The sequence below is a fragment of the Globicephala melas genome, chromosome 1 (genome assembly GCF_963455315.2).
Source record: "Globicephala melas chromosome 1, mGloMel1.2, whole genome shotgun sequence".
Classification (NCBI taxonomy): Eukaryota; Metazoa; Chordata; class Mammalia; order Artiodactyla; family Delphinidae; genus Globicephala; species Globicephala melas.
The window spans coordinates 163552991-163578655 of NC_083314.1; the positions used below are offsets into that span (position 1 = coordinate 163552991).

Below are 25665 nucleotides of genomic sequence, written 5' to 3' on the forward strand. Positions count from 1 at the left end.
TTTTAAAGGGATGTATTGATTTTGATTCATTATAAACATTTCCCCTCTCTAATTAGAAAGCTTTCTCCCCCTATATCCTCTTGTGGTCTTTTATAGTGTTGTGGTTTGCTTATGTTTTCAATCCATCTTGGGTTTAGTTTTATATATAATAACTATATCTTATGAAATACTACTGATTTTGAAAAGTCACTTTCATCAAATGGCCATTTTCTATTTCTATTCATTTTCGGAACTGGACAGAATGACAACAGGTAACACTGAATGAGTGCTTACAAACAAGGACAGCTTTGAATCTTTGATTTGGGTTTAATGTTCTGCTATCTCCATCTTGAAATTCATTAACAATTTTGAACAAGGGGCCCTCACACTTTCATTTTGCGCTAGACCCCGCAAATTCTATAGTGGACCTATTTACAAGTACCAGGCACTGTACTAAGCATTTCACATTATTAAATGGAATAATAAGCCATATTATCCACTTAATCCTCAGGGCAGAGTTAAGTAGCAATTCTCATTTTCCTTTTCATTTTACAAATGGGGCAATGGAAGCAGGAAGATTAAGTAAGTCCACAGAGCCAGAAAGTTGCAGCAACGGGGTTTGAACCCAGCTCCTGTCCCGCCAGAGCCTTGGAATAAGCGTCCATTAATCCTGCAGGCCGTTACAATCTGGAGGTGAAATAGGGAGGGCGCGGAGGCGGGTGGCGCCTCGGCTAAGGTCACTACCCTGACACCGCGTGCCCAGCTCCGTGCGGTGCTGGGCCGGGAACCGGTCACCGCGGGCGCTCCGGTGTGGGCCCGCGGGACTCCTCCTGCTGCCCGCGGCGGCCCGCGAGGGGACGGCGCGCGCTCCCCTCGCGGGCGGCCACTCGCGCGCGCAGCGGTAGTGTTGCCTGCGAGTTTCCCAAGTTCACACAGGCCCTGGGTTGGCATGGCAACCAGGCAACCTGTTCCACAGCCGCCTGCCTTCTCCACACACGCCGCTGCCAAAGCCAGGGACGGGGCCCGAGCCTATCCCATGATGCACAGCGCCAGCCCAGTCCCCAGTGGGCCGCCATGTTGTCGGAGTGAAAGGTAAGGGGGAGCGAGAGCGCCGGAGAGAGAAGATCGGGGGGCTGAAATCCATCTTCATCCTACCGCTCCGCCCGTGAGTACCCGCACCCCGCCAGCCCCAAACGCTGCTCCGGACCCCCAGCGAGCAGATTATCCCTTTGTATTGGTGTTTGAGAGCGGCTGGGGGGGTGAGAAGGGCTTTGGAAAAGCCGCCGGGGCCCTGGCTGAGGCTTCTCACTCGCTGTTCCTCGTACATGTTTTGGAGTCAGCAGCAAGGCCCCTATTGTTATCAAAGGAGGGAGGGGGTGGGGAGCTGGGTCGAAGCGAGGAAAATGCCGGGGGTTTAGGCCCGGGCCCAGGGCATAGACGTGTCTGTACATTTCTGCTCGGCCCCGTTGGAGCCCCTGAAGATTGATGTTGCCATTCGGGTTGCTTTTTTGATGGGTTTGCGAAGCCCCGAGTCTTCTGTGTGGCCATGAAGTGTAATTCTGTGCCACTCAGGATTTCTTCGACTTCTTGAGCTTCCGTGGCAGCGCCGAAGCAAGAGGAACAATAAATCGCTTTAGAAGCAGCCGTGGCCCTCGTCTGCAGACGAGACCCACCACGGGGGAACTTTGCGATCCTTAAATGTGGAGAAGTAGGCGATCAGGAAGTTTCAGATCGCTTTTTAGGCTCCTGGGTACTTGTGGCCTTTTGTTTCTGTGAGAGCTTGTTTTTGGTCGGTTCTTCCTCTTTGAGCCTCCTTGTGTTGGTGCGTGTCTGTCTTAACTCTAAGAAGCGTTCATGCCTTCGTAGTAGGTAAACAGATACACAATACTAGATAGTTTTTAGTCCTCATGGACGTCCTTGGTAAACCTAGATCGTTTAATACTTGTCGGTACCACTCCCACGTCAAGTGAGGAATACACTCCCGTACCGCCCCCCCCCGCCACTATATTCCCCCCTCCCCCACATTATCAGGAAAGGTTTTATCCTCCCCGTAAGTTGAAGGGTTGTTACTCTTCATTGTCCAATTAAGAGAACACTGTTCTTAGTTACACCAATTCGTTCACTTCCTTCTCTGCCTGAGATTAAGAATGGGATTTTATGAGGCTTTTTTGGGATTCTCTTTTAAAGTCAGTTATTGCTGAAATCATAGGTTTGTGGTTTTAGCTTTTTGTTTGTTTTATGAAAAAAAATCAAAACTCACCAAGATAGACGTGGGTGGCTCCCGATGCAGTTTTAGTAAGCAAAATAAACATTTTGACCCGTTGCTAGTTTTAACTTTATAAAACACTCTTGGGTGCTGTTTATTCTTTATCTGGATTTTTGGGAAATACTGGATTCTGAACTGAGCATTTTGCCTTAGCCACAATTGGATTCATTTTGTTCAAGGCCACGGCTTTTTGAAGTTGTGTTTGAAGCTTAGTTTGGGTTTGAGATGAACTGCTTTAAAATAAATTTATGACCACAGAATTTTTTTTTTTCCAGTGTGGTAAAAATAAACACCTTTTAAACCACAAAGAATTTTAGTAAATAAAAGGTGAGCAGTGGAGATAGATTAGATCATGTTCCTTTGTTTGAAATAAAGCCTATTAGTGATATTAAAACAAAACAAAACAAAAACAACTTTGGTGTAAACAGTTTGAAAACTGTGGAAAACTAGAATCAGCACTTATTTTTAGTTGCTGAAAAACTTATTTTTATAATGTACCATTTGTAAAAAAGAAAAGTCACATTTCAGGTGCTAACATAACTTTTTAGTGGGTTTGAGAGTTCTTTAAAAGGCATCAGCAATTTAAATGTTTTCTATTATTTAAGTGACTGATTTCTTAATTTTTATGTTGTAGTTGCCAAGATATTACAAAACTACCCAAGACACTTGTTAATTGCTTAGGTATTTGCTCACTTTCAAAATGTCCCTTCTGCCAGGTTTTCTCTTGTTTGAGAAACTGCCTTGCCTCATTAGGTAAAGCAGGAAGTCTCAGGGGATACAGATAGCTTTACAAAAGCCAATTGTTTCGTTTGAACATTTTTATAGAACCCTCTCCCCGCCTCCCCCTCTCCCCCCCATGCCTTGATAGAATGAAGTTGTGGTCGGGTGTGTTTCAGTGGTGAATACCTTTTTCATTCGGAAGTTCTTTGTTAAATAAGTATTACGGCAAATCTTTACAGCAAATCTTTTATTTCAGAAAAGGTTGCATTTGCTATTTTAGGAATCTGCTTAGGGACTGGAGCTCCATTGCTTTAACTGGTGGGAACTGAATTCCTTGGGCCTCAGCATGGTGACTTTGAATTTACCAAAAACTTTTATATCTATTATTTTGATTAAAAAAAAAACTTGTGAGTCACAGAGAAAGAATTTCTTTAATTTTCTAGATGAGGAAACAGGTTCAGGGAGGTTGTAGTTTAGTGGTAAAACTTTAGTTTTAGGATTCCTGGTTAGCTCTACAACAAAGACGGTTTGATACTCCCTTGTGGAAGAAAATGGGACTGGCTACTATTGGTAATAAGAGGGCAGTGAGTTCTTTTGAAAATCAAACAGGAAGGCATTAGGCTGGTTAGGACTTTGCTAGTACCAGTGGTAAACACAGCTATGACTTTCCGGTTTTGGTATTTAAGCATGAACATGATTCTGTTCATGAAAGCAGAAACTGAAGTCCAGAAAGCTGGACTACTCCAGTATGGTTCTGATGGATTGGAATTGTTAACTGAAACTAGGCATTTCCAAATTAGGCTTTGAACAAATTACAAATCTTCTTACTCCTGTCTTCAGAACATGAATTAGTTGTGAGAAGCGAATGCTTCTTTATCAGGATGTTTGTTCTTTTTTTTTTTTAATTTTATTTATTTTTGGCTGCGTTGGGTCTTTGTTGCTGCGTATGGACTTTCTCTAGTTGCGGCGAGCGGGGGCTACTCTTTGTTGCGGTGCATGGGCTTCTCATTGCGGTGACTTCTCATTGTGGTGGCTTCTCTTGTTGTGGAGCATGGGCTCTAGGCACGTGGGCTTCAGTAGTTGTGGCACGTGGGCTCAGTAGTTGTGGCTTGCAGGCTCTAGAGTGCAGGCTCAATAGTTGTGGTGCACGGGTTTAGTTGCTCCGTGGGCATGTGCAATCTCCCCAGACCAGGGCTCGAACCTGTGTCTCCTGCATTGGCAGGCGGATTCTTTTTTTTTTTTTTTTTTTTTTTTGCGGTACGCGGGCCTCTCACTGTTGTGGCCTCTTCCGCTGTGGAGCACAGGCTCCGGACGCGCAGGCGGCCATGGCTCATGGGCCCAGCTGCTCCGCGGCATGTGGGATCTTCCCAGACACGGGGCACGAACCTGAGTCCCCTGCATCGGCAGGCGGACTCTCAACAACTGCGCCACCAGGGAAGCCCACAGGCGGATTCTTAACCACTGCGCCACAAGGGAAGTCCAGGATGTTTATTCTATACTGAGAAATAGTTTAATAGATTTCTTATAAATCTTTTGAGTCTGTTTTTGAAACATCACTGTAGGGCTAAAGAGAGATAAAGCATTTGTAGCAGTGGACTGTTAGGTTGATAGCCTTGAAATTAGACTCTAGTGGCTCTGGACAGGTATGTTCTAGTTGGTAACTGATTATTTTGAAGGATTTTTTTTTTTTTTCTTAAGCACCCATACATAGGCTGTTCTATGTTTTCTACAAATGTAGTTTTTGATTTTAAGAAACATATTAGTAATGTTTCATAGTAACATTTTGGAGTTTCTTTGTTGATCCTTCCAGAGAAGAATAGCAGACTCAAGTGAGAGAAATAGTATCTGTTTTGGTTTACTGGGGTGTGGTAGCAAGGGGGTTGGTAGAAAGAACGAGGCTTGGGTGCATACAGATTTGGGTTTGAATCCCTCCTTCAAAAGCTCACTAGCTGAATGACCTCGGGCACATCACATAACTTTTCCTCCGTACCTTAGTGTTTTTATCTGTAAAATAGAAATGATCAGAAAAAATGTTTGCAATATATTTGCCATACAATTATTATTGTATTGAAGCATTTCTTTTTTTACAGTGATACTTTCTATATAAGGTGAGGGTTTGAATTTGGTTTGGTCTCATCTCTGACTCTGTAAGAGTCAGAGTACTAATAGAATGATGATGTGATTACAATTATAATTGTAAGTTCTTGGCAAAAATGCATGTACAGCAGCTGAGAAGAAGTTTCAGGCTAGGAACATTCTGTTGCTGTTCTTAGTCAGAGGGCCTTATTTAAGCTTTTTTTCAGAGCATCCCATGAATACATTGGACATTTTAAAGGATCCTTTCGTTTTTGACACTCTTGAGTCGTTGCTAATTATATATGGGGTTTGGTTGGTTTATGTATGTATTTATTTATTTATTTATGGCTACGTTGGGTCTTCGTTGCTGCGTGCGGGCTTTCTCTAGTTGCTGCGAGTTGGGGCTACTCTTGGTTGCAGTGCGCGGGCTTCTCATTGCGGTGGCTTCTCTTCTTGCCACACACGGGCTCTAGGCGCGTGGGCTTCAGTAATTGTGGCTCTTGGGCTCTAGAGCACAGGCTCAGTAGTTGTGGCGCACAGGCTTAGTTGTTTCGTGGCATGTGGGATCTTCCTGGCCCAGGGCTTGAACCTGTGTCCCCTGCATTGGCAGGTGGATTCTTAACCACTGCGCCGCCAGGGAAGCCCGAAGTTTCAGTTTAGAAAATTATGTATGTGTTGCAAAACATTTAGCTGCTTGGTAGAAACTGGTTTTCGATGATATATTGCAAAAGCCAGGGGTCTCATGTTTTTATCTTGGTGCATATATCAAGTTATGTTTTAAAAAAGGCAAATTTTAAACATTTGTAACCTGTTTGTCCTTAGGTGTTGGTGGAATGAGCGTTGCATGTGTCTTGAAGAGAAAAGCAGTGCTTTGGCAGGACTCTTTCAGCCCCCACCTGAAACATCACCCTCAAGAACCAGCTAATCCCAACATGCCTGTTGTTTTGACATCTGGAACAGGGTCGCAAGCGCAGCCACAACCAGCTGCAAATCAGGCTCTTGCAGCTGGGACACACTCCAGCCCTGTCCCAGGATCCATAGGAGTTGCAGGCCGTTCCCAGGACGACGCTATGGTGGACTACTTCTTTCAGAGGCAGCATGGTGAGCAGCTTGGGGGAGGAGGAAGTGGTGGAGGCGGCTATAATAATAGCAAACATCGATGGCCTACTGGGGATAACATTCATGCAGAACATCAGGTAAAAAACGTTCACTATTTCAGCTTTGAAACTCTTTATAATCACTGTCCACTTAGGATATCTACTTTCAGTGAATGTCTTTAAAAGCCTTAATTGCTAATGATTTCATTTGGTCTAAACTAAACAGTCACTTGTTTTAAAGCAGGGGTCCCCAACCCCTGGTCCGCGGACCGGTACCGGGCTGTGGCCTGTTAGGAGCTGGGCTGCACAGCAGGAGGTGAACGGCGTGCGAGCTAGTGAAGCTTCATCTGCCGCTCCCCATCGCCCGCATTATCACCTGAACCATACACCCCCTGCCCCGCCCCCATCCGTGGAAAAATTGTCTTCCATAAAACTGGTCCCTGGTGCCAAAAAGGTTGGGGACCACTGTTTTAAAGGATGATTGTTGTAATGTTGTCACCGAGTCATTTTATCGTTCTGGCTCTAAAGAGCAAATGACCAATTCATTTAAAGAAAGACTTAAGCTTGTTCTAATGTGCACGTTGCATTTCTGAGTATACTTTTTTGCTCTTAACATATAATCTTTTAAGGTCTGTTTGAGCTGTTTATAGCCCGAATACATATTTTAGAGCTTTTCCTGTTGGGTGTTGGTGACTTCTCTTTTTAAGATGTTATGGTTGAAAGTAGTAGGAAGTTGATAAAAAATCAGCTGCTCAAGTGAACTGATATATCTCATGTTTTGTATAGAGAGGAGTGGTTGTGGCTTTTAGGTTTTAATCATCTTTGTTCTCTTGTTCTAAGCACTTGTTTTATTTGGTTAATTTTAACATGCTTGCTTTTACTAATCCAAGACCAAAGCTGGAATCACAGCATATTTTACTGAGAAGAGAGTTTAGCTGTGTTTGCTGACTTCCTGATGGTGATGAAAGGGTTAGAATGTTTTCATCCGGCTATTCTTTGGAATTGGGTATAGGTTGAATTTGCAAAGGTTTATTTTATGTTGCCGGTATCTGAGTACTGACCAGCAAAAAGAACTAACGTCTTTCATGAGGCCTCTAGTGCTTCTGTTCTTTAGAAACAAGTTAGTCACACGCACACTTGCAAATCTGTGCTCTCAGTTGTGCTTCCCCTTGACCCTTCCAAGAGAGGCAGCCAGTGTACCACAGTTCTTTACCATAGTAGAAATGGGGAGGTGGAATTTGTCAACAGAAATTTATTGAGCATATTGATCATAGGTCTTTGGTTTATTGGAACAGTCATTCATCAGTGCTACTTCGTAAGCATCTACTATGTGTAGGTGAGCAGTACTAAGAAATATGAGGTATAGGGGGCTTCTTCTTTGGTACTTAGGGCACTTTTTATCTTTCTTATGTGTCCATTACTTAAGGTACTATATTTGTTTCCTGTTTGCTTGGAGTCTTGGAGGTGGGGATCAAATTTTATTCATTTCGGTATCCCAGTTCCTAGAATTTGGCATGTGATAGAGCTTCAGAAGAAAGTTATTGAATGCATAAGCCCCTAATCCTGTGGCCTTAAAATAAAGCTGGGGAGAAAGGACATTGTCGTAAAGAAAAGGGCCTTGGATGCCAGGCTAAGGTTTAATTCAGTAGGCAGCAGGAGTTTTTATTGTGTATGTATGGAGTGGCTTTTATCCAGTGGTGTTTTGGGAAGGTTGAGTTGGCAATAAGAGATTGGAGTTGGTGAAGGCTGAGACTAATTGGATAACTACTGTAACAGCCCTGGTGTGAGCAGTGGAAAAGATGGGATGGGACCCAGAAATGCACAGAATTGGTGATTGAATTAGAAAGTTTTGGTCCCTGGGAAAATGAAGTAATAGAGTAAAAGGAATATAGAGGGGAATCTGGTTTGTGGACAAGGTAATTAAATTTGGTAGAATACATGTTGAATTTGAGATGTAGGCAGCTGTGTGTGTAGAGTGAGACCAAGGTGGGAGGTGTTTGGTTTGGATGGTATCTGTCTAGGGGGCAAAGGTGGAAGGCCTGTAACTTTTGCGTTATTTGGCTAAACATTGTTTAAAAATCATGAACGTTGGTTTTTAAAATCTGTATTATGATTTATAAAAGATCTGTAAAATTATAGATATTTTATAATTTATAGATGAATTTGTAAATTTAGAGATATAGATCTGTAAAATCTTGTGTTGGCTTTTCTAACGATGGGCTGATGGGTAAAAGCTGAAAGGAGAATCGAGGTGCTTGGCTTGTTCTTCGCTAGGTGGGCAAGTCAGGCTCTGGGTCAGTCCTTAGCAGAGCTCTAAGATCTAAAATCTGGTTGTGCTGTGCTGTGCTGTGAAGGCTTACTCTGGGCTCTAGTGCTGAGCCACATCATACAGAATCACATCTGACTTTTTGACCAGTTTTATCCAGGTCAGTTAGCAAACCACAGTCGATGTTAAATGGCAAAACCTGTTCATACCAAGGGGGCCTAAACCAGTGACCCAACTTGGAATTGGCACTCATCATACACAGTTCTGTTGGTCTGGATACGTGGTATAATGAACATCCTTAGGGAACTGCATTAGGGTAGTTGCTGTGTTGCAGTGTGGGCCACCCACAAATTACCTCTCCTGTAGTCATCAGAGTGTACTGTAACTTACTGGTTTTGGTGTTGAGATTAACCTCCTGGACTGAACTATGCTAGGGCAGAGACTGTTTTGTTTTTCATGCCCCTTTCCCAGGAGGTATATGAAGTTTTTGTGTTGATTGAATGAGGGAAGACCACGAAGTTCTTCAGATTTGCACTCAGGTAAAGCAGTGAATCTCAGCTCAGCTGTCCTGCTGAGAAACACATGGCAATAGGTAGTGGCCACTTGTTCAAGCAGCAGTGGAGAGTGTAATATAATTGAAGAGTGGGGGGCACATCTCTCTGTGGAGAATCACTGTGCCCAGGGGTCTCAGTTGCAGCACGCGGGATCTGCGTTGTGCCATGTTTAGTTGCAGCATGTGGGATCTTTAGTTGTGGCATGCATGTGGGATCTAGTTCCCTGACCAGGGATCGAACCCGGGCCCCCTGCATTGGGAGCCCAGAGTCTTACCCACTGGGCCACCAGGGAAGTCCTCTGTATTTGTCTTTTCTACCTTAAGAATATAAACATATTAAATATCACTTGTTTTAATACATAAAATTATTGTATTTGGTACAGTTAGAATGAGGACAGTTAAAGTCCTCATTTTTGGGCCAGATTGAGGTCTTTGGAGGGGAGTGAGGGAAAGTAGTACCATGAATTTTTCTTTTCTTTTTTGGCCTGTAAAATTTACTCACAGTAAACAAGACAATGGATGTGGATCAAGATATTATGTATAAAACACTAGAGGGAATTCCCTGGCGGTACAGTGGTTAGGACTTGGCGCTTTCACTGCTAGGGCCCAGGTTCAGTCCCTGGTCGGGGAACTAAGATCCCACAAGCTGTGTGGCTCGGCCAAAAAAGAAAAAACAGGAAAACACGTCTCCCTAAGTAAATAATACTATTTAAAAATGCTGCTTACAAAACTTACATATTTATTTTAACAGTAATTTTTATAACTTCAGATCTTTTCTAAAGGTCTCATCATGTGAAAGCCAGGGTCAGGTCTTTGACTTGTGATTATTTTATTCTCTCATTGTGAAATCTGTTTTCTCTGTAAACTGTTGTGAGATAGTGTGTGTGATGAAATAGGGAAAAAATTTTAAGGTTGATCAGTTGAACTGTGGCCTCTGTACTAGATTTTAAGGGGCAGAGATAGGTTAAAAACTCTGCTTTGGGAGAAAGGAAAGTTAGAGGACAACTCCAGAGTTTTCTTGCTTTTGTTAGTAGTCTTGTGGTGCTAGGTGTTATCAGTATCCACCATAGATTGACAGCTGGTGGGAGATATTCTAGATAGCCAGGCAGAATTCAGTGGATAAATTCTTTGACTCTATTATTTGCACCCCCCCCCCTTTTTTTTCCACTTGGTAACGTTGTCTTCTAGTCGTATCCTGACGTGTCTATCCTTCTTAATCTCCGGTAGCTGTGAGTTAATCCTTACACTTTATAATTAATAAATACTATGTCAAACTGGGAGAGAACCCAAGTATTCCCATACTGAGAATCTCCTCATTCCCTGGAGATCTTTTTCTGTTGCCCCTGCTCTTTGACTCTGTTAGACCATTCGTCTCTTTTCTTTCTGGGTAGATTGCTTAGATTCCTCAGCATTTGGGCCAGTGGCATTTAGTTAACATGGTTTAAAGCTGAGTAATCAATGCTTTCATGTTTTTCAATGTTTTCTGTTTCACTTGTACTCTTGGAGCCTTTTTCATTATATTTGGAGTTCACAGAGACTTAAAACGTTACATACTTGCTCAAAAGGATCATCAGCAGGTTTTCTTTGACTATAACTTTAAGAATGATTTTCCAGTGTTAAGGATTAGATTCCAGTGTAAAAAAAAAAGTATTCATTCTCTAATGCTGTGTGATACTAGATTGTATGTGCCTCCGAGATGGCACCTTGCAGCAGTTTATTATATATCTTTGTTTTGTTTCAAAAGGTTTTTGCTGTGGAATTAGGAAAAAAATTTATAGGATAGGTGGTAATGAGATGCAGTAATGGGAAAATAGGTATGTGAGGAAGATGAAAGGGTTGAATGTAGAATTTAGAAATACATACCAGAGTGGTGGGTTATAGAATCTGCTCTGGGTGTGGCCAAAGAAAAGAGGGAAATGGGATGAATCATGAGACTCTTAGTAAGAGAAAAACACAGTAGTTCTCAGGAAGAGGTGTGTTTCAGATTTCAGTTTGGATGTGGTTGAAAGTGCTTTGTAAATCATAAAGTGATATGATACTGTTTTTCATCACAACTCTCTGTACTTGCATACGAGACACATCTTTTGTGCATGTGTCCATTTTCTCTCGGACAACAGCATTTGCTTAATATTTTCTACAGGCTGAACCTGAGTACAGAATTACGCTTCTTGGTATCGTGGAAAAACTTAGAAAAAAAATGTTCTAGCCCTTGCTTAGAATCTATTCACTCTTGGGAAATGACTTAACACTCATAGAGAAACACAGGACTGACAGTTAACACAATGCCAAGAGAGTACTAAGTACTGAGGATAGGGTAAGAGTTTTTGTTGTTGTTGAGGAATTTCTTCCCTAATTTTTACATTCACTTTCTGTATCTTCTAGATGTAATAAAGAGCTGTAAATGGGAGTGTGGCTTCAGCTCAGTAGAATGCTCTGGCATTTTGCTCCCTGCTACGAATATTGTGAGAAGTGGTGGTCAGTGATTGGCAATAGGTTGGGTGAATTTAATATTTGGAAACTTGATTGAAGAACTTGGGCTGAAGGGTGTACATGGCATTGGTGGTAAAACCTGCAGTTGAAGAGGAGTGTTCGTCGTTTTTTTCATGTAATATTTTTTGAGTATTGTTTTTAAATTGCGTGTTAATAGTTTCAGAAGATTTAGCATACGTGGATTTGTCTATTTATTGCCTTTAGTAAATGCTCTTTTATGTTTAAAATACCTTTCTTAGTGTTTTTATGAATCTCATTAGGAAAACTCTTTTAGGTTTGTGGAAATTGGGGGCCCTAAAGATTTTTTTTAAAAGCATTTCCTGTTTAATTCTTTATTTTTATTTTATTTTATTCTTATTAATTAATTTATTTTTGGCTGCCTTTGGTCTTCATTGCTGCGTGCAGGCTTTCTCTAGTTGCGGCGAACAGGGGCTACTCTTCGCCGCGGTGCGCAGGCTTTTCATTGTGGTGGCTTTTCTTGTTGCAGAGCATGGGCCCTGGGCGCACGGGCTTCAGTAGTTGTGGCACGTGGGCTCAAGAGCGCAGGCTCAGTAGTTGTGGCACACGGGCTTAGGTGCTTCATGGCACGTGGGATATTCCAGGACCAGGGCTAGAACCCGTGTCCCCTGCATTGGCAGGCGGATTCTTAACCACTGCGCTGCCAGGGAAGTCCCTAAAGATTTTTTATACCTGCTTTATTGATATATAATTCATCCACTTAAGGTGTACAATTCATTGGTTTTTAGTATATTCGCAGAGTCGTGCAGCCATCACCACAATCAATTTTAGAACATTTTCATTATTCCTCGCAATCTGTACCAGTAGCAGTCACTCTCCAGCCTTAGGTAGCCACCAGTCTCCTTTCTGTGTCTATGCATTTGTCTCTTCTGGGCATTTCGTATAAATGGAATCATACAGTACGTGGTCCTTTGTGACTGGCTTCTTTCGCTTAACAGTGCTTTAAAGGTTCATCTGTCTTGTAGCATGGATCAGTACCTCATTCCTTTTTATTTCTGAATAATAGTCTGTTTTATAGATATACAGCACATTTTATTTATCCATTTATCAGTTGATGGACCTTTGGGTGGTTTCTACGTTTTCGCTATTGTGAACAGTACTATTGTGAACATTCGTGTACAGGTTTTTGTCTTGACATATACTTTCATTTCTTTGGGGTACGTAAAGATTTTTAAAGGTACATAAGTCTAATATACAGGCACAAAAATAATGGAGATTTCTTCACTGATGCCGGTGCTTTTTAGAAATAGAGTTTGGAGGTTACTTTATCTACAGCTTTACACCATGGATTGGAATTTTTCCAAGTGACAAGTTTTACTGGGCCTAACGGCAACTTTCTTCTCTATCTGTGAAGAATGTGTTTTCAGGTTAACAGCATAAATAAACTTGTTTACAACCCCGGGAAGAGGAATGCTTACATTATAAAGAACAGGTGTTTTCAGGGAGCTCTGTTATTTAGATGTCATGAATATACAGTTAGTTGATCTGCTAATGACAAATAATTTTTCTCTATTAAAGAAAGTTTCCCCAAGGACTTTAACAAGGGAATGGTTCATTAACTTAATCCTAGTTATCATATGTGTTTAAAAGCATCGTATCTGCTGTTAAGTAAAAAATAATCTTTAATTTGCTAAGAATTTATTGATTCAGATTGTCCTTTTTTCCCCCAATTGGCCAAATTAGGGAGCTACTGCTTATTTAGGTCAGAAGCCTAGTGAAATAAAAAACAATGAAATTAATATGTTGTTCTTTCTCCAGAGAAACTTACAGTTTCATGAAGGGAGGAAGGAATTATAAAGAAAGTTTTTCAAAATGAGGATTTCAGTGAGTGTCTGTATTGAAATGACTGCTAAGATGGGGATGTCGTGTGTTTGGGTGGCAGAAACAAATCAGGTGAGAATAATTTTAGAGATACAGTTCCTTTATTTATTAACTTATTATCTAGAAAATAGGCTGTAAGCTCTGTGTATCCATTAAGAGTGATGTACATGGAAAAAGGACTGTGAGGAAATATGGCAAAATCTTACTTTTATTTATGTGGGAGGGGAGATTATAGGTAATTTGGTTTCTTGTACATTTTGAATTTTTACAAATTTCAAATCCTGAAATTTTTTTTTTTTTTTTTGGCTGCGCTGTGTGGCTTGCGGCATCTTAGTTAACCAGGGACTGAACTCGGGCCCACTGCAGTGAAAGTGCCTGGTGCTAACCACTGAACTGCCAGAGAACTTAAACCCAGAAATTTTTATATGTTAAAAAAAGAAAAAAGACAAATTTTATACCTTCTATTAAGAGTTTGGTTTACCATATTGAATGAAAGCGAATTGGTGAATTGATACATTTCCAGTGGAATTTTGGTGTTGGAAAAGATCTTAGGGGCTTCCCTGGTGCACACTGGTTAAGAATCTGCCTGCTGATAAAGGGGACATGGGTTCGAGCCCTGGTGCGGGATGATCCCACATGCTGCGGAGCAACTAAGCCCATGCGCCACAGCTACTGAGCCTGTGCTCTAGAGCCCGCGAACCACAACTACTTAGGCTGCGTGCCACAACTACTGAAGCCCGCATGTCTAGAGTCTGTGCTCCGCAGCAAGAGAAGCCACCGCAATGAGAAGCCCGCACACTGCAACAGAGCAGCCCCCGCTTTCCACAACTAGAGAAAGCCCGCGCGCAGAAATGAAGACCCAACACAGCCATAAATGAATGAATGAAAGAAAAAGATCTTAGAAATCATTTAACTCTTTTTCCAGTGCAGTGGTTTCCTTTACATTAATTATCTCTGTTTTAATTAAAAGCATGTTAGTGAGTGTGTTGAACTGAGGTTGTTAGGAAGGGTTGAGTGTATCTAATGAGATCTAGAGGTACTTTTATTTTAGTATTGAGTACGTTTCTGCATCTATAAGTTTTATGGACATGTACTCCGTAAGCTGTGTGGCAGAACTGATCTAGTCTTTTTATATATGATTTTTTTTTTTTTTTTTTTTTTGCGGTACGCGGGCCTCTCACTGTTGTGGCCTCTCCCGTTGCGGAGCACAGGCTCCGGACGCGCAGGCTCAGCGGCCATGGCTCACGGGCCTAGCCGCTCCGTGGCATGTGGGATCTTCCCAGACCGGGACACGATCCTGCGTCCCTTGCATCGGCAGACGGACTCTCAACCACTGCGCCACCAGGGAAGCCCTTATATATGATTTGAACCACCAGTAACTCTATGTTGTTTTTTATTATTTCCATTTTATGGATGGGGAAATGCGGGGTCAGAAAAATGAGATGCCGTGTTTTAAGGTGATTAGCGCATGCTCTTTCCACAAGACCAATCTGTTTGGAGACCATACTGTTCTTCATCATGGAGTAGTCAGCTTATCCATAACACACACACATTGGCCTCTTTTACACATTTTCACACGTTTTAAACTGCACTTGTTGCTCATATATTTATAATTTAGGGACACCAGTAAAAGTTTAGTTTGCACATCTAATTATAGGAGCCCAGTACTTGATGCATAATAGATGCTCAGTAAATGGCATGTTCAAACAGATGACCTTCAAAACTGAACTCATTAGTTTCATTCCCTATATCCTATTTCTGTGTGTGGCATCTCCATTGCAGGCAACCCAGGAATCTTAGATTCCTGCCTCCTGCCTCAAACAGTTCCAAGGTTATATCCGTATTGCCTTATTTGATAGGCTCATATTTCTTGCTTGGACATTTACAGTAGTCTTCTGACTTTTTTTGCACCCTCCCTCTTTTCTTCCTTCTGGCTATTTTCTGTGTTGCTGCCAAATTGTTATTTCTGAAGACACGAATCTGCTTATGTCTCATCCTTGCCTAAATTTTGTTTTTGGCTTTTCGGTTGCTTTTAGGATAATTAACTTTCAATCTCCTCAGCATAGCGTAGTGTACACACTTCGTGTTCTGAGATAGCTTACCTCTCCAGTCTTTACTGGCACTCCACTTCAGCTTTATTGAAGTATCCTAATTTTCTGAACACATGCTATTTTTTATAGTTTGTGCAATTCCTCAATGTAGTTGTGCTATTTTCATTTATGTAGTTTTCTCTTCTTGGAATCTCCTTCCTTCCTCATCCACTTAGCTACTTTCCTCATCTTCAACTAAAGTATCTTTATCTCTGATAAACCTTCCCCTTTACTTACCTCTTTTCTTATAGGTTGGGTGTCCTCTTTTGGTGCTACCATCATTTGGTACACATCTTTATTGAAGCATTCGGCTCTCAGTATTGGAGTTAAATATTTACTTTTTCCTTCACCATTGGGTGCTAGTAATCTGTTTCAAAACAGATTCTTGGGCTTAAGTCCAGACCTACTGAATCAAAATATCCAGTGATGAGGTGGAGTTTATGTATGTTTTAAAAACAACTCCCGGGTTATCTTCATGTCCACCTCGGTTAAGAACTGCTGTGATGGTTCTTCTTATAGAATCTTTCAGCCTTACATCTCTAGCCCCTGGCAAATAGTATGTACGTATAAATGATGAATGAATACATTATGTCATCAGGGCTTGCTGAAGAGACTTACTGAGTAGAGTATTTTATTTTGAAGAGTCATTTTGAATTGTTAAGGTATAAGATGTAACAGAATGTAGGGTCTTGGGCCTGAAGATAAGGAGCCAGTAAGCATTTATTGGAGAGTTGTATTAAGGAGCTTTTAAAGTAATTCCTATCAACTCTGCTTTTATGCTTTTTTTGGTGGGGGGTGGGTATAGGGAGAGGAGAGTTCTTGAAACCATATCAGAGTTAGGCAAACAGAAGCGGCTGTAGGAACAAGGTTTACTTTCCTTAATTTGTAAAACACTGAAACTTTGTTCATAGTCACATCATGTATTGGGAAACTGCCATATTGTTGCAACCTAATACATTTTCAAAGTTCGTTCCTTTTCTCAGAAGGGAATATTATCTACTAGGATAGTTCAAGAAAGATAGTATCCTAATGAAGATAGAATGAAGGTTGTAATTTACCCCTGTATTGTCAATGGTTAACTGCTCTTAAGAATAGTGACTCATTTTTCCTGTTTGAAGCTTTTTAACAGTTGCTGTCTGGGTTTAAGGTTTCCGTTGGGACATAGTATAAAGTACAGTGTGAATATTAAATTGCAAAATTTTTGTTCTATATTTTGGTTATGGATTTTGTTCTAAAGTAAAGCAGCTTTATTGAGATATCATTCACACACCATACAGTTCACCCATTTAAAATGTACTGATCAGTGGGTTTCAGTATATTCAGTGTTGTGCAGTCATCACCACAATCAAAGGGAACGTTTTTCATCACCCCAAAAGAAAACCTGTACCCATTACTAGTCACTTTCCACTTCCGTCATTACCCCCCCATCCCTGGGTAATCAATAATCTACCTTTTAAAAAAAATTATTTATTTATTTTTTGGCTGTGCTCTGGGTCTTCGTTGTGCTGTGCGGTTCTTCTTTGTGTGGTGCGTGGGCTTAGTTGCCCCGCGGCATGTGGGATCTTAGTTCCCTGACCAGGGATTGAACCTGAGTCCCCTGCATTGGAAGGTGGATTGTTAACCACTGGACCACCAGGAAGTCCCCAATAATCTACTTTCTGTCTAAAATGTAAACTGTTCGATAGTACATGATTGTTCTAAAAAATGTCAATAATTTGTTTTTTAGAGTTAACTACTTTTAACAGTTTGGTTCATTTTCTTCCAGACTTTTTCTGTGCATATATAAACAGATATATGAATGCATTGTAGTTTTAAACTAAATGGGATCATTCGCTCTCTCTCTCTAAACATATTACATGCAAACATAGCCCAGGCACACACACGCTGCATGGTAGTCTTTTCCTCCTTCATACATTGTGGTCATCCTTTTTTTTTTTTTTTTTTTTTTTGGTGGTCATCCTTTTAGGTCAGTAAATACGTCTATATATATATTTTTTAAGGGCCATAGTATATGGAAGTACAATAATTTGACTGATTTATCCCAGTTTGATGGACTTTTAGGTTGTTTTCAGCTTTTGACATTCTAAACAATGCTGTAGTAAACAATACTGCAGTTATATTTTTGTATTAGAATATATTTGGAGAAGTGAAAGTGACAGATCAAACAAAAGAGTATGTTTAAAATTTTGATACATAGTTCCACATTGTTTTCCAGATAGATTGTAGCAATTTAAAGTTCCACCAACACCTTATGAGTATTCTTTTTTTTATTTTTTGTGGTACATGGGCCTCTCACTGTTGTGGCCTCTCCCCTTGCGGAGCACAGGCCCCGGACACACAGGCTCAGTGGCCATGGCTAACGGGCCCAGCCGCTCCGCGGCATGTGGGATCCTCCCTGACCGGGGCACGAACCCGTGTCCCCTGCATCGGCAGGCGGACTCGCAACAACTGCGCCACCAGGGAAGCCCAAAATGCACCCATTTTAAATGAATAATTTGTTAAGTTTTGAAATATCAAAGTATTCACCTGTGAAACCATCACTACAATCATGATAGTGACAGTTCCCATCTTCTGCAAGTTTTGTTGGCCCTTTGTAATTCCTCCCAGCAGCAACCACTGATCTGCTTTTTGCCTAGGTCTGGGCTTTTATTTGTTGTATTTTAATGGTATTTGGAATGATATTAAAGCAATTTTTGTTATTTCTAGAATCACAGGCATGCCCCATCCCCCAAGGTTTTGACTTGCAGTTCCATTTGCTTGAGTGCTCCTGTCTCAGATGTCTATGAAAGTTGCTCCTTTACCTCCTTCCAGTCCTTTGCTTAAATGTTACCTTCTCAGTGAGGCTTTCTGTGAACATTATTTTAATTGCAACTCTGTCTCCCTTCCCTGATTTAATTTTCTTAATAGCCTTCATTTGCCATTTTGTAATTTGCTGTCCCTACTTTCCAAACTGTTTACGGTGAGGATTTATTGTTTTTAGAGTTCAAAATTTCCTAAAAGCCATTATTTTTAATGTAGGAAATAAAAACATGTTTTGATTTTTTTTAAATCCAATTTCAAATATTATTTTACAGCACCCACAGTCTCCAAGTTAAAACCTAATAAATTTGTTATACCTGAAGTACCTCTCAACCCCAAGAGGGAAAACTTCCATGGTTCATGATCCCACAGTAATACAAACAGGGTAAGAAACTAAAGATAGTAGCTGTTCTCAAAAAAGAGCAAATGAAGGTTTACTATTTACATAACATTAGGTGGAATTCTGTAAAGAATTAAACAAACCACACAAAATACATACCAGTGTATATAATATTAAAAGTTTGTTAAGTTCTGCCTCCTCCCTTGTATTCTGTCTCTTGGTTAAGAATCACTGATATCTTGATTAGTACATCTTTAGCTTTTTTTTTAATTCAGAAGAGATAGAATTCTATTAAAATATTTTCTCCCACAGATACAGTTTTGGATTTATGTATTATGTTCTCTCTCAGGCTCATGAAGTCCAGAATGAGCTATTTGATGTGTTTGGTAGCTGCCCTCTTTAATTATGTTGCAGTGATTTATCTGGATAGACTTACTCATTGAGAATTCCTGTTCCCTTACATACTACAAACAATAGAATGTTGAAACAAAGGAGGAGTGAGGGTTAGCTTCCAGGCTGCTGAATGGAGGAAGACATTTACTAGGTTCCCCGGGCAGAAGACCTTTTAGATAAGGGAGCTCCTATCTCCTATGCCAACTATTTACATTGTAACTGTAATAACTGTTCAAACTTGAGAAATGTTAGATTAATAATATAGATCACCTTTGTTACCACACTAGAGTTTATTTCGGTTACATCTAGAAATATATCAACTACTTTTGCAGATATGTTAAAACAAGAGTCATTTCTATTGGTGATGAATGTAATTTTGTTTCTTAATATTGTAAGTGAACTAAGGACTCTTTCCATGGCCTAATTCTATACTCTGTATCCTAATAAACAGTGATTTAAAAATCAAATACAATGTTTTTTTCCCTCCATTAAAAATAATGACTTGTAAGTATTTTTGAATTCTAAAAATCAGTAAATGCTCATTGTAAACATTTCGGAAAGTATAGATAATTATAAAATTATAAAAATAAAAACACCCTAGAAACAAACGAAAACCCAACCAACCCCCAACTATAATTCAATCTTAAGAATCTGTTAGTTTACCTTTTGTAACATGTCCATCTAGTGTTTTTATTCAAAACTTAAAAAAATGTAAATCATCGCATCTCTAATAACAAGGATAATAATTTCTTGAGCTGTGCTTTTTTAAAAGTTTGATGGGAAGTATGAGTTCATTCTTTTCTGTAATAATGTCTTAATATTGATCATTTAGGTTTCTAATTTTTACTAATGTTGGTAGTGTTGTAATGAACATTTTTGTTTATCAATACTTGTAGTTTAGATTATTTTCTTCACCTCTGTTCTTAGAATGGGAATAATACTGTTAGTCTTTATAATGCTATATTCTACCTCTTGTGTAATTATTTTTTCCCTCATTTTTAAGATATAATTTTGCATACAGTGAAATTCACTAATATTTTAGCATATACACTTCTGTAGATTTTGACAAATGCGTATATCCTTGTAATCACCACAGTCGAGTTATAAACTTTTTTTTTTTAACAAACGTTTATTCTTAAATGTACAATGGGTTCCAAGACAACACTTGATTCTAGCTGTAGGTGGCAGAGATGTGATGGCAGGGAATCCAGATGTTTAATTCAGATGTTTAAACAGGAATGGAATTAAGGATCACCATTGCCTCAGGCACAAGGAACATTACTTTTTGCCAGACTTCTTAATTCCACCTGTGGCCAGGGGGCCTTTCCCGTGGCCTTGCTCCTCTTTGTTTCTGCTTGAATGCCTTACCTTTCTTGTCCATCTCCTTGGCTTGCTTCTTGGGCTGCTTCAGGGGCTTCCTCTTGCTACCTTTGCAGCCCGACATGGCACCTGCCGCCCCTTCCCCAGACCCTGCCACCGGATGCCAAGATACAAAAGTTTTCACGCTTCCTCAGATTCTCTGGAGCCCCTTCATAGTCAGCTCTTACCTCCATTCCCAGCAACTGGTAACCACTAATCCGTTTTTTGTCCCTATAGTTTTGTCTTTTCCAAAATGTCATATATCTATATATCTATATATCTATATATCTATATACTGTAAGTGTATGTAGCTTTTGAATCTGGTTTCTTTCACTTAGCATACTACATTTGAGAATCCATGTTATATATAACAATAAATGGATCCTTTTAATTAGTAGTATCCCATTAAATAGTTGTATGACAGTTTATCCATTTTTGTGTGCTTAATTTTAATTGTCTTGGTTGGCTGGAGTGCTTGATACAGTCATTGCTTGAAAGGTGACGTGTGGGTGGCGTATTTTATTACTTCTTTTGTATATTGTGTTCTTTTAGCCTTTATACATGAAAGACAATTGTGTCAGGACATAAAAATCTTCGGGCCATTGACGGTAGATCTCATTTTATTGTCTTTGGCGGGTAGTGTTTTAGAGAACCAAGGGTAAGTTCTATTTTTTTTTGAATTCTCCAAATTTAGGGTAGTTTGGTCAGGATGTGATTTTTGTGTGCTGTGTGGGTGAGAGCTGCATAGTTTTGTAGCTTGAGAAAGGTTCCTTTGGTTGTATATTTGATTATTTTAGTTTTCGTGCTTGGGAACCATCATTTTGAGTCGTGTCTTCATTGTTTCTTCATAGCAGTCATCTTTCTTTAAATTAAAATTTTGACTTAGTTATTTGTTGATTCCTGCAGTTGTAAGAAATAATACAGAGAGATCCTTTGTATACGTTCCTCTATTTCCCCATTTTACAGTATAACCTTTGTAGGTAACATTGTGTAGTATAGCATCACAGCTAGGTTATTGACGTTAAAATCCATCCAGTCCTATTCACATCTCCAGTTTTACTTGTATTCATTTGGGTGTGTGTGTGTGTGTGTGTGTGTGTGTGTGTGTGTGTGTGTGTGTGTACGAAGTTCAATATAATTTTACCATCTGTATAGGTTCATATACTTAACCACCACAAAGTACTGAATAGTTCCAAAACAACAAGGGACCCTTGAGTAGCCCTTTTTACACACCCCCTTTCCCTTTGCAGGGGTTGGGGGGGCCTCCCCCCAACCACTAATCTATCCTATTCTCCATTTCTACAATTTTGTCATTTCAAAAAAGTCATATAAATGGAGTCATACCATACATATAGCCTTTGGTGGGGACTGGCCTTTTTTGCTATGCATACTTTTCTGGAGTCTCATCCAACTTGTTGCCTGTGGTAGGCCATTCCTTTTTATTGCTGCATAGTGTGCATGGTGCAGATGCACCATAGTTTGTTTAACCCGTTGAAGGACATCTGGGCTGATTCCAGTTTTTAGTTATTGTAAATGAAGCTGCTGTGAACATTCATGTGCAGGTTTTTGTGTGAACATCAGATAAAAGCCGAGGAGTCCAATTGCTAGGTAATAATGGTAGTTGCATGTCTAGTTTATAAAGAAACGGCCGAGTTGTTTTCTGGACCAGTAATGTTTGAATAATACAATTTTTCTGTGCGCTCAACGGCATTTGGTGGTATTACTGTTTTTTATTTTAGCCATTCTGATACATACGTAATGATATCTCATTGTGGTTTTAATCTGTATTTCCCTGATGGCTAATGGTGTTCAACTTCTTCTAATATGTGAGCAGCTATCTTTATTTTTTAATATGGTTTTTAATTCTTGTCTTAGTTTTATTGGGTTGGCCAAAAAGGCCAAAAAGTGCCTTCGGCTTTTAAGTAGAAATGAAAGACACGTCTTTCATTTTCACCAAGAACTTTGTTGAACAACGTATTCACCCTTTTGTTCCACTACCTTCTGCCATTTTTCAGACAACTTCATAATTCCATCTTCCCACAGCTTTTTATCTTTTTGAGCAAAGAACTGTTCCAGGTGCTCCATTAAGAGGATTTTGTAAAGACCTAAATAAATGGAAATCCAGAGGTGCAATGTCTGGTGAATACAGCGGATGAATCAGAACTTCCCAGCCAAGCTGTAAGGTTTTGCCTGGTCATCAAAGAAACATGCGGTCTTTTGTTATCCTGATGGAAGATTATGCGTTTTCTGTTGACTAATTCTGGATGCTTTTCATCGAGTGCTGCTTTCAGTTGGTCTAATTGGGAGCAGTACTTGTTGGAATTAATCGTTTGGTTTTCTGGAAGGAGCTCATAATAGAGGACTCGCTTCCAATCCCACCATATGCACAACATCACTGTCTTTGGATGAAGACCGGCCTTTGGTGTGGTTGTTGGTGGTTTATTTTGCTTGCCCTGTGATCTCTTCCGTTCCACATTATTGTACGGTATCCACTCTTCATTGCCCGTCACAATTTGTTTTAAAAACAGAACGTTTTCGTTATGTTTCAGTAGAGAATTGTATGCGGAAATATGGTCAAGAAGGTTTCTTTGGCTTAACTTATGTGGAACCCAAAGATCAAAGCGATTCACATAACCAAGGTAGTGCAAATGATTTTCAACGCTTGATTTGGGTATCTTGAGTATGTCGGCTATTTCCTGAGTGGTATAACGTTGATTGTTCTCAGTTAATGTTTCGATTTGATCACTATCAACTTCAACTGGTCTACCCGACTGTGGAGCATCGTCCAGCAAGAAATCTCCAGCACAAAACTTTGCAAACCACTTTTTAAAAATTAATTAATTAATTAAGTTTTGGCTGCGTTGGGTCTTCGTTGCTGCGTGCAGGCTTTCTCTAGTTCTGGTGAGTGGGGGTTACTCTTAGTTAAGGTGTGCGGGCTTCTCATTGCGGTGGCTTCTCTTGTTGCAGAGCACGGGCTCTAGGCGCATGGGTTTCAGTAGTTGTGGCCCGCGGGCACAGTAGTTGTGGCTCGCGGGCTCTAGAGCGCAGGCTCAGTAGTTGTGGCGCCTGGGCTTAGTTGCTCTGCGGCATGTGGCATCTTCCCGGACCAGGGCTTGAACCCGTGTTCCCTGCATTGGCAGGTGGATTCTTAACCACTGCACCACCAGGGAAGCCCCTCAAACCACTTTAAAAAAAAAAATTATTTGACTGTGTTGGGTCTTAGTTGCAGCATGCAGGATCTTTGTTGAAGCATGTGGGATCTTTCATTGAGGTGCATGCGGGCTCCAGAGCGCACGGGCTCGGTAGTTGTGGCTTGCGGCCTCAGTAGTTGTGGTTCTCGGGCTTAGTTGCTCCGTGGCACATGGGATCTTAGTTCCCTGACCAGGGATTGAACCCGAGTCCCCTGCATTGGAAGGCGGATTCTTAACCACTGGACCACCAGGGAAATCCCGCAAACCACTTTTGACACTTTTGATCAGTCACAGCCCTTGCTCCATACACTGTGTGATCTTCTTTTGCGTTTCAGTTGCATTTTTACCTTTCTTGAAATAACAAAGCATAGTATGCTGAAAATGTTGCTTTTTTCTTCCAGCTTCAGTATGAAAATGGCTACACAAAAATTCACCAATTTTGATAAGTCTTTTTTTTTTTTTTCTTTTTTGCGGTACGCTGGCCTCTCACTGTTGTGGCCTCTCCTGTTGTGGAGCACAGTCTCCGGACGCGCAGGCTCAGCGGCCATGGCTCAGGGGCCCAGCCGCTCCGCAGCATGTGGGATCTTCCCGAGCTGGGGCACGGACCCTTGTCCCCTGCATCGGCAGGCGGACTCTCAACCACTGCACCACCAGGGAAGCCCGATAAGTCTTTTTTTAAATGCACGCTGATATGACAGCTGTCACATGCAATCTAACAAAATTGTTTCGAATGAAGTTAAAGACAGCTAAGTGCTACTAGAGCCATCTTACAGAAAAACCGAATGAACCTTTTGGCCAACCCAATATGTGATCTTAATTATTAATAAAAATACTAAATTCTGTTTGATATGTTTCCCTGTGTTCCCTTTATCCAATAACATTTGTGGAAGCTCCATTTATAAGTTTGATAAGAGAGCTTTGCTTAGTTTTTGGATCAGCGTTAACTTAGCACACATTCCCTTGTAAACATTTTAGGAATGGCTTATTTTTAAACCAGGTTTGGCAAACTATGGCCTCCCTGCCAAATCTAGCTTGCTGCCTGTTTATGTATGGCTCTTGAGCTAAGAATGGTTTTTACATTTTTAAATGTGTAGTTGAAAATAAAAACAAAGAATACCTGACAAAGACGCTTTGCGGGCTACCCACAACTACTGAGCCCAAACACCCTGGGGCCTGCGCACCACAACTAGAGAAGAGAAAACATGCACTCCACAATTAGAGAGAAGCCTGCGCACCACAATGGACCACCAGGGAAGTCCCAGCCTGTATTATTTGTTATTTGACATGTTACAGAAAGTGTTTGCCATCTCCTATTTTTATTTATTAAAAAAAGATTTATTTTATTTTTAAAAATTTATTTATTTTTATTTATTATTTTTGGCTGTGTTTGGTCTTTGTTGCTGCACGCAGGCTTTCTCTAGTTGTGGGGAATGGGGGCTACTCTTAGTTGCGGTGCGCGGGCTTGTCTTGTTGCTGAGCACGGGCTCTAGAGGATGGGCTTCAGTAGATGCAGCGCATGGGCTCAGTAGTTGTGGTTGGTGGGCTCTAGAGCGCAGGCTCAGTAGTTGAGGTGCATGGGCTTAGTTGCTCTGCGGCATGTGGGATCTTCCCAGAGCAGGGCTCGAACCTGTGTCCCCTGCATTGGCAGGCATTCTTAGCCACTGCACCACCAGGGAAGCCTCTCCTATTTTTAAATAACAGCTTTACTAAGATATTATTCACATACCATAAAGTTTACCCTTAAGTTTACAATTTGGTGGTTTTTAGTGTTTTTATAGTGCTATGCAACCATCATGCTTTCTAACACTAAAACATTTTTAGCACTCCCAAAAGAAACCCTGTACTCATTAGTAGTCATTGTCAATTTCCCCCTTTCCTAAGTCCCTGGCAAACAAAAACCTATTCTTGTCTCTCTACATTTGTTTGTTTTGGATATTTCATGTAAATGGAATCATATAATATGTGGCCTTTTGTGTCTGGCTTCTTTCACTTAGCATGTTTTTAAGGTTCATGCACATTGTAGCATGTATCAGTACTTCGTATGGCAGCTTGCAGGATCTTAGTTCCCCACCAAGGATTAAACTGGTTAAGAATCTTCCTTCCAATACAGGGGACGCGAGTTCGATCCCTGGTGGGGGAACTAAGATCCCACATGCCACAGGGGAACTAAGATCCCACATGCCACAGGGCAACTAAGCCCGCGAGCC

General features: G+C 40.7%; 1 protein-coding gene and 1 pseudogene across 15 annotated transcripts in view; one reads left to right on the forward strand and one right to left on the reverse strand.

Moving 5' to 3' along the window:
- Positions 1 to 1042: 1042 nt before the first annotated feature.
- The window catches only part of PUM1 (pumilio RNA binding family member 1), a 127378-nt gene continuing 102755 nt past the window's right edge, over positions 1043 to 25665 (forward strand). For 13 of the 15 annotated variants that reach the window (XM_060308786.1, XM_060308800.1, XM_060308824.1 and 10 more), the window contains exons 1-2: positions 1043 to 1144; positions 5864 to 6237. In XM_060308786.1, the coding sequence (XP_060164769.1) occupies positions 5875 to 6237 (363 nt within the window). In that variant the 5' untranslated portion in view covers positions 1043 to 1144; positions 5864 to 5874. Of the gene's footprint in view, positions 1145 to 5863; positions 6238 to 25665 lie in introns of those variants that run through there. The other 2 variants (XM_060308858.1, XM_060308851.2) reach the window with 2 other exon arrangements.
- LOC115861233 (translation machinery-associated protein 7-like) lies at positions 20187 to 20352 on the reverse strand (annotated as a pseudogene).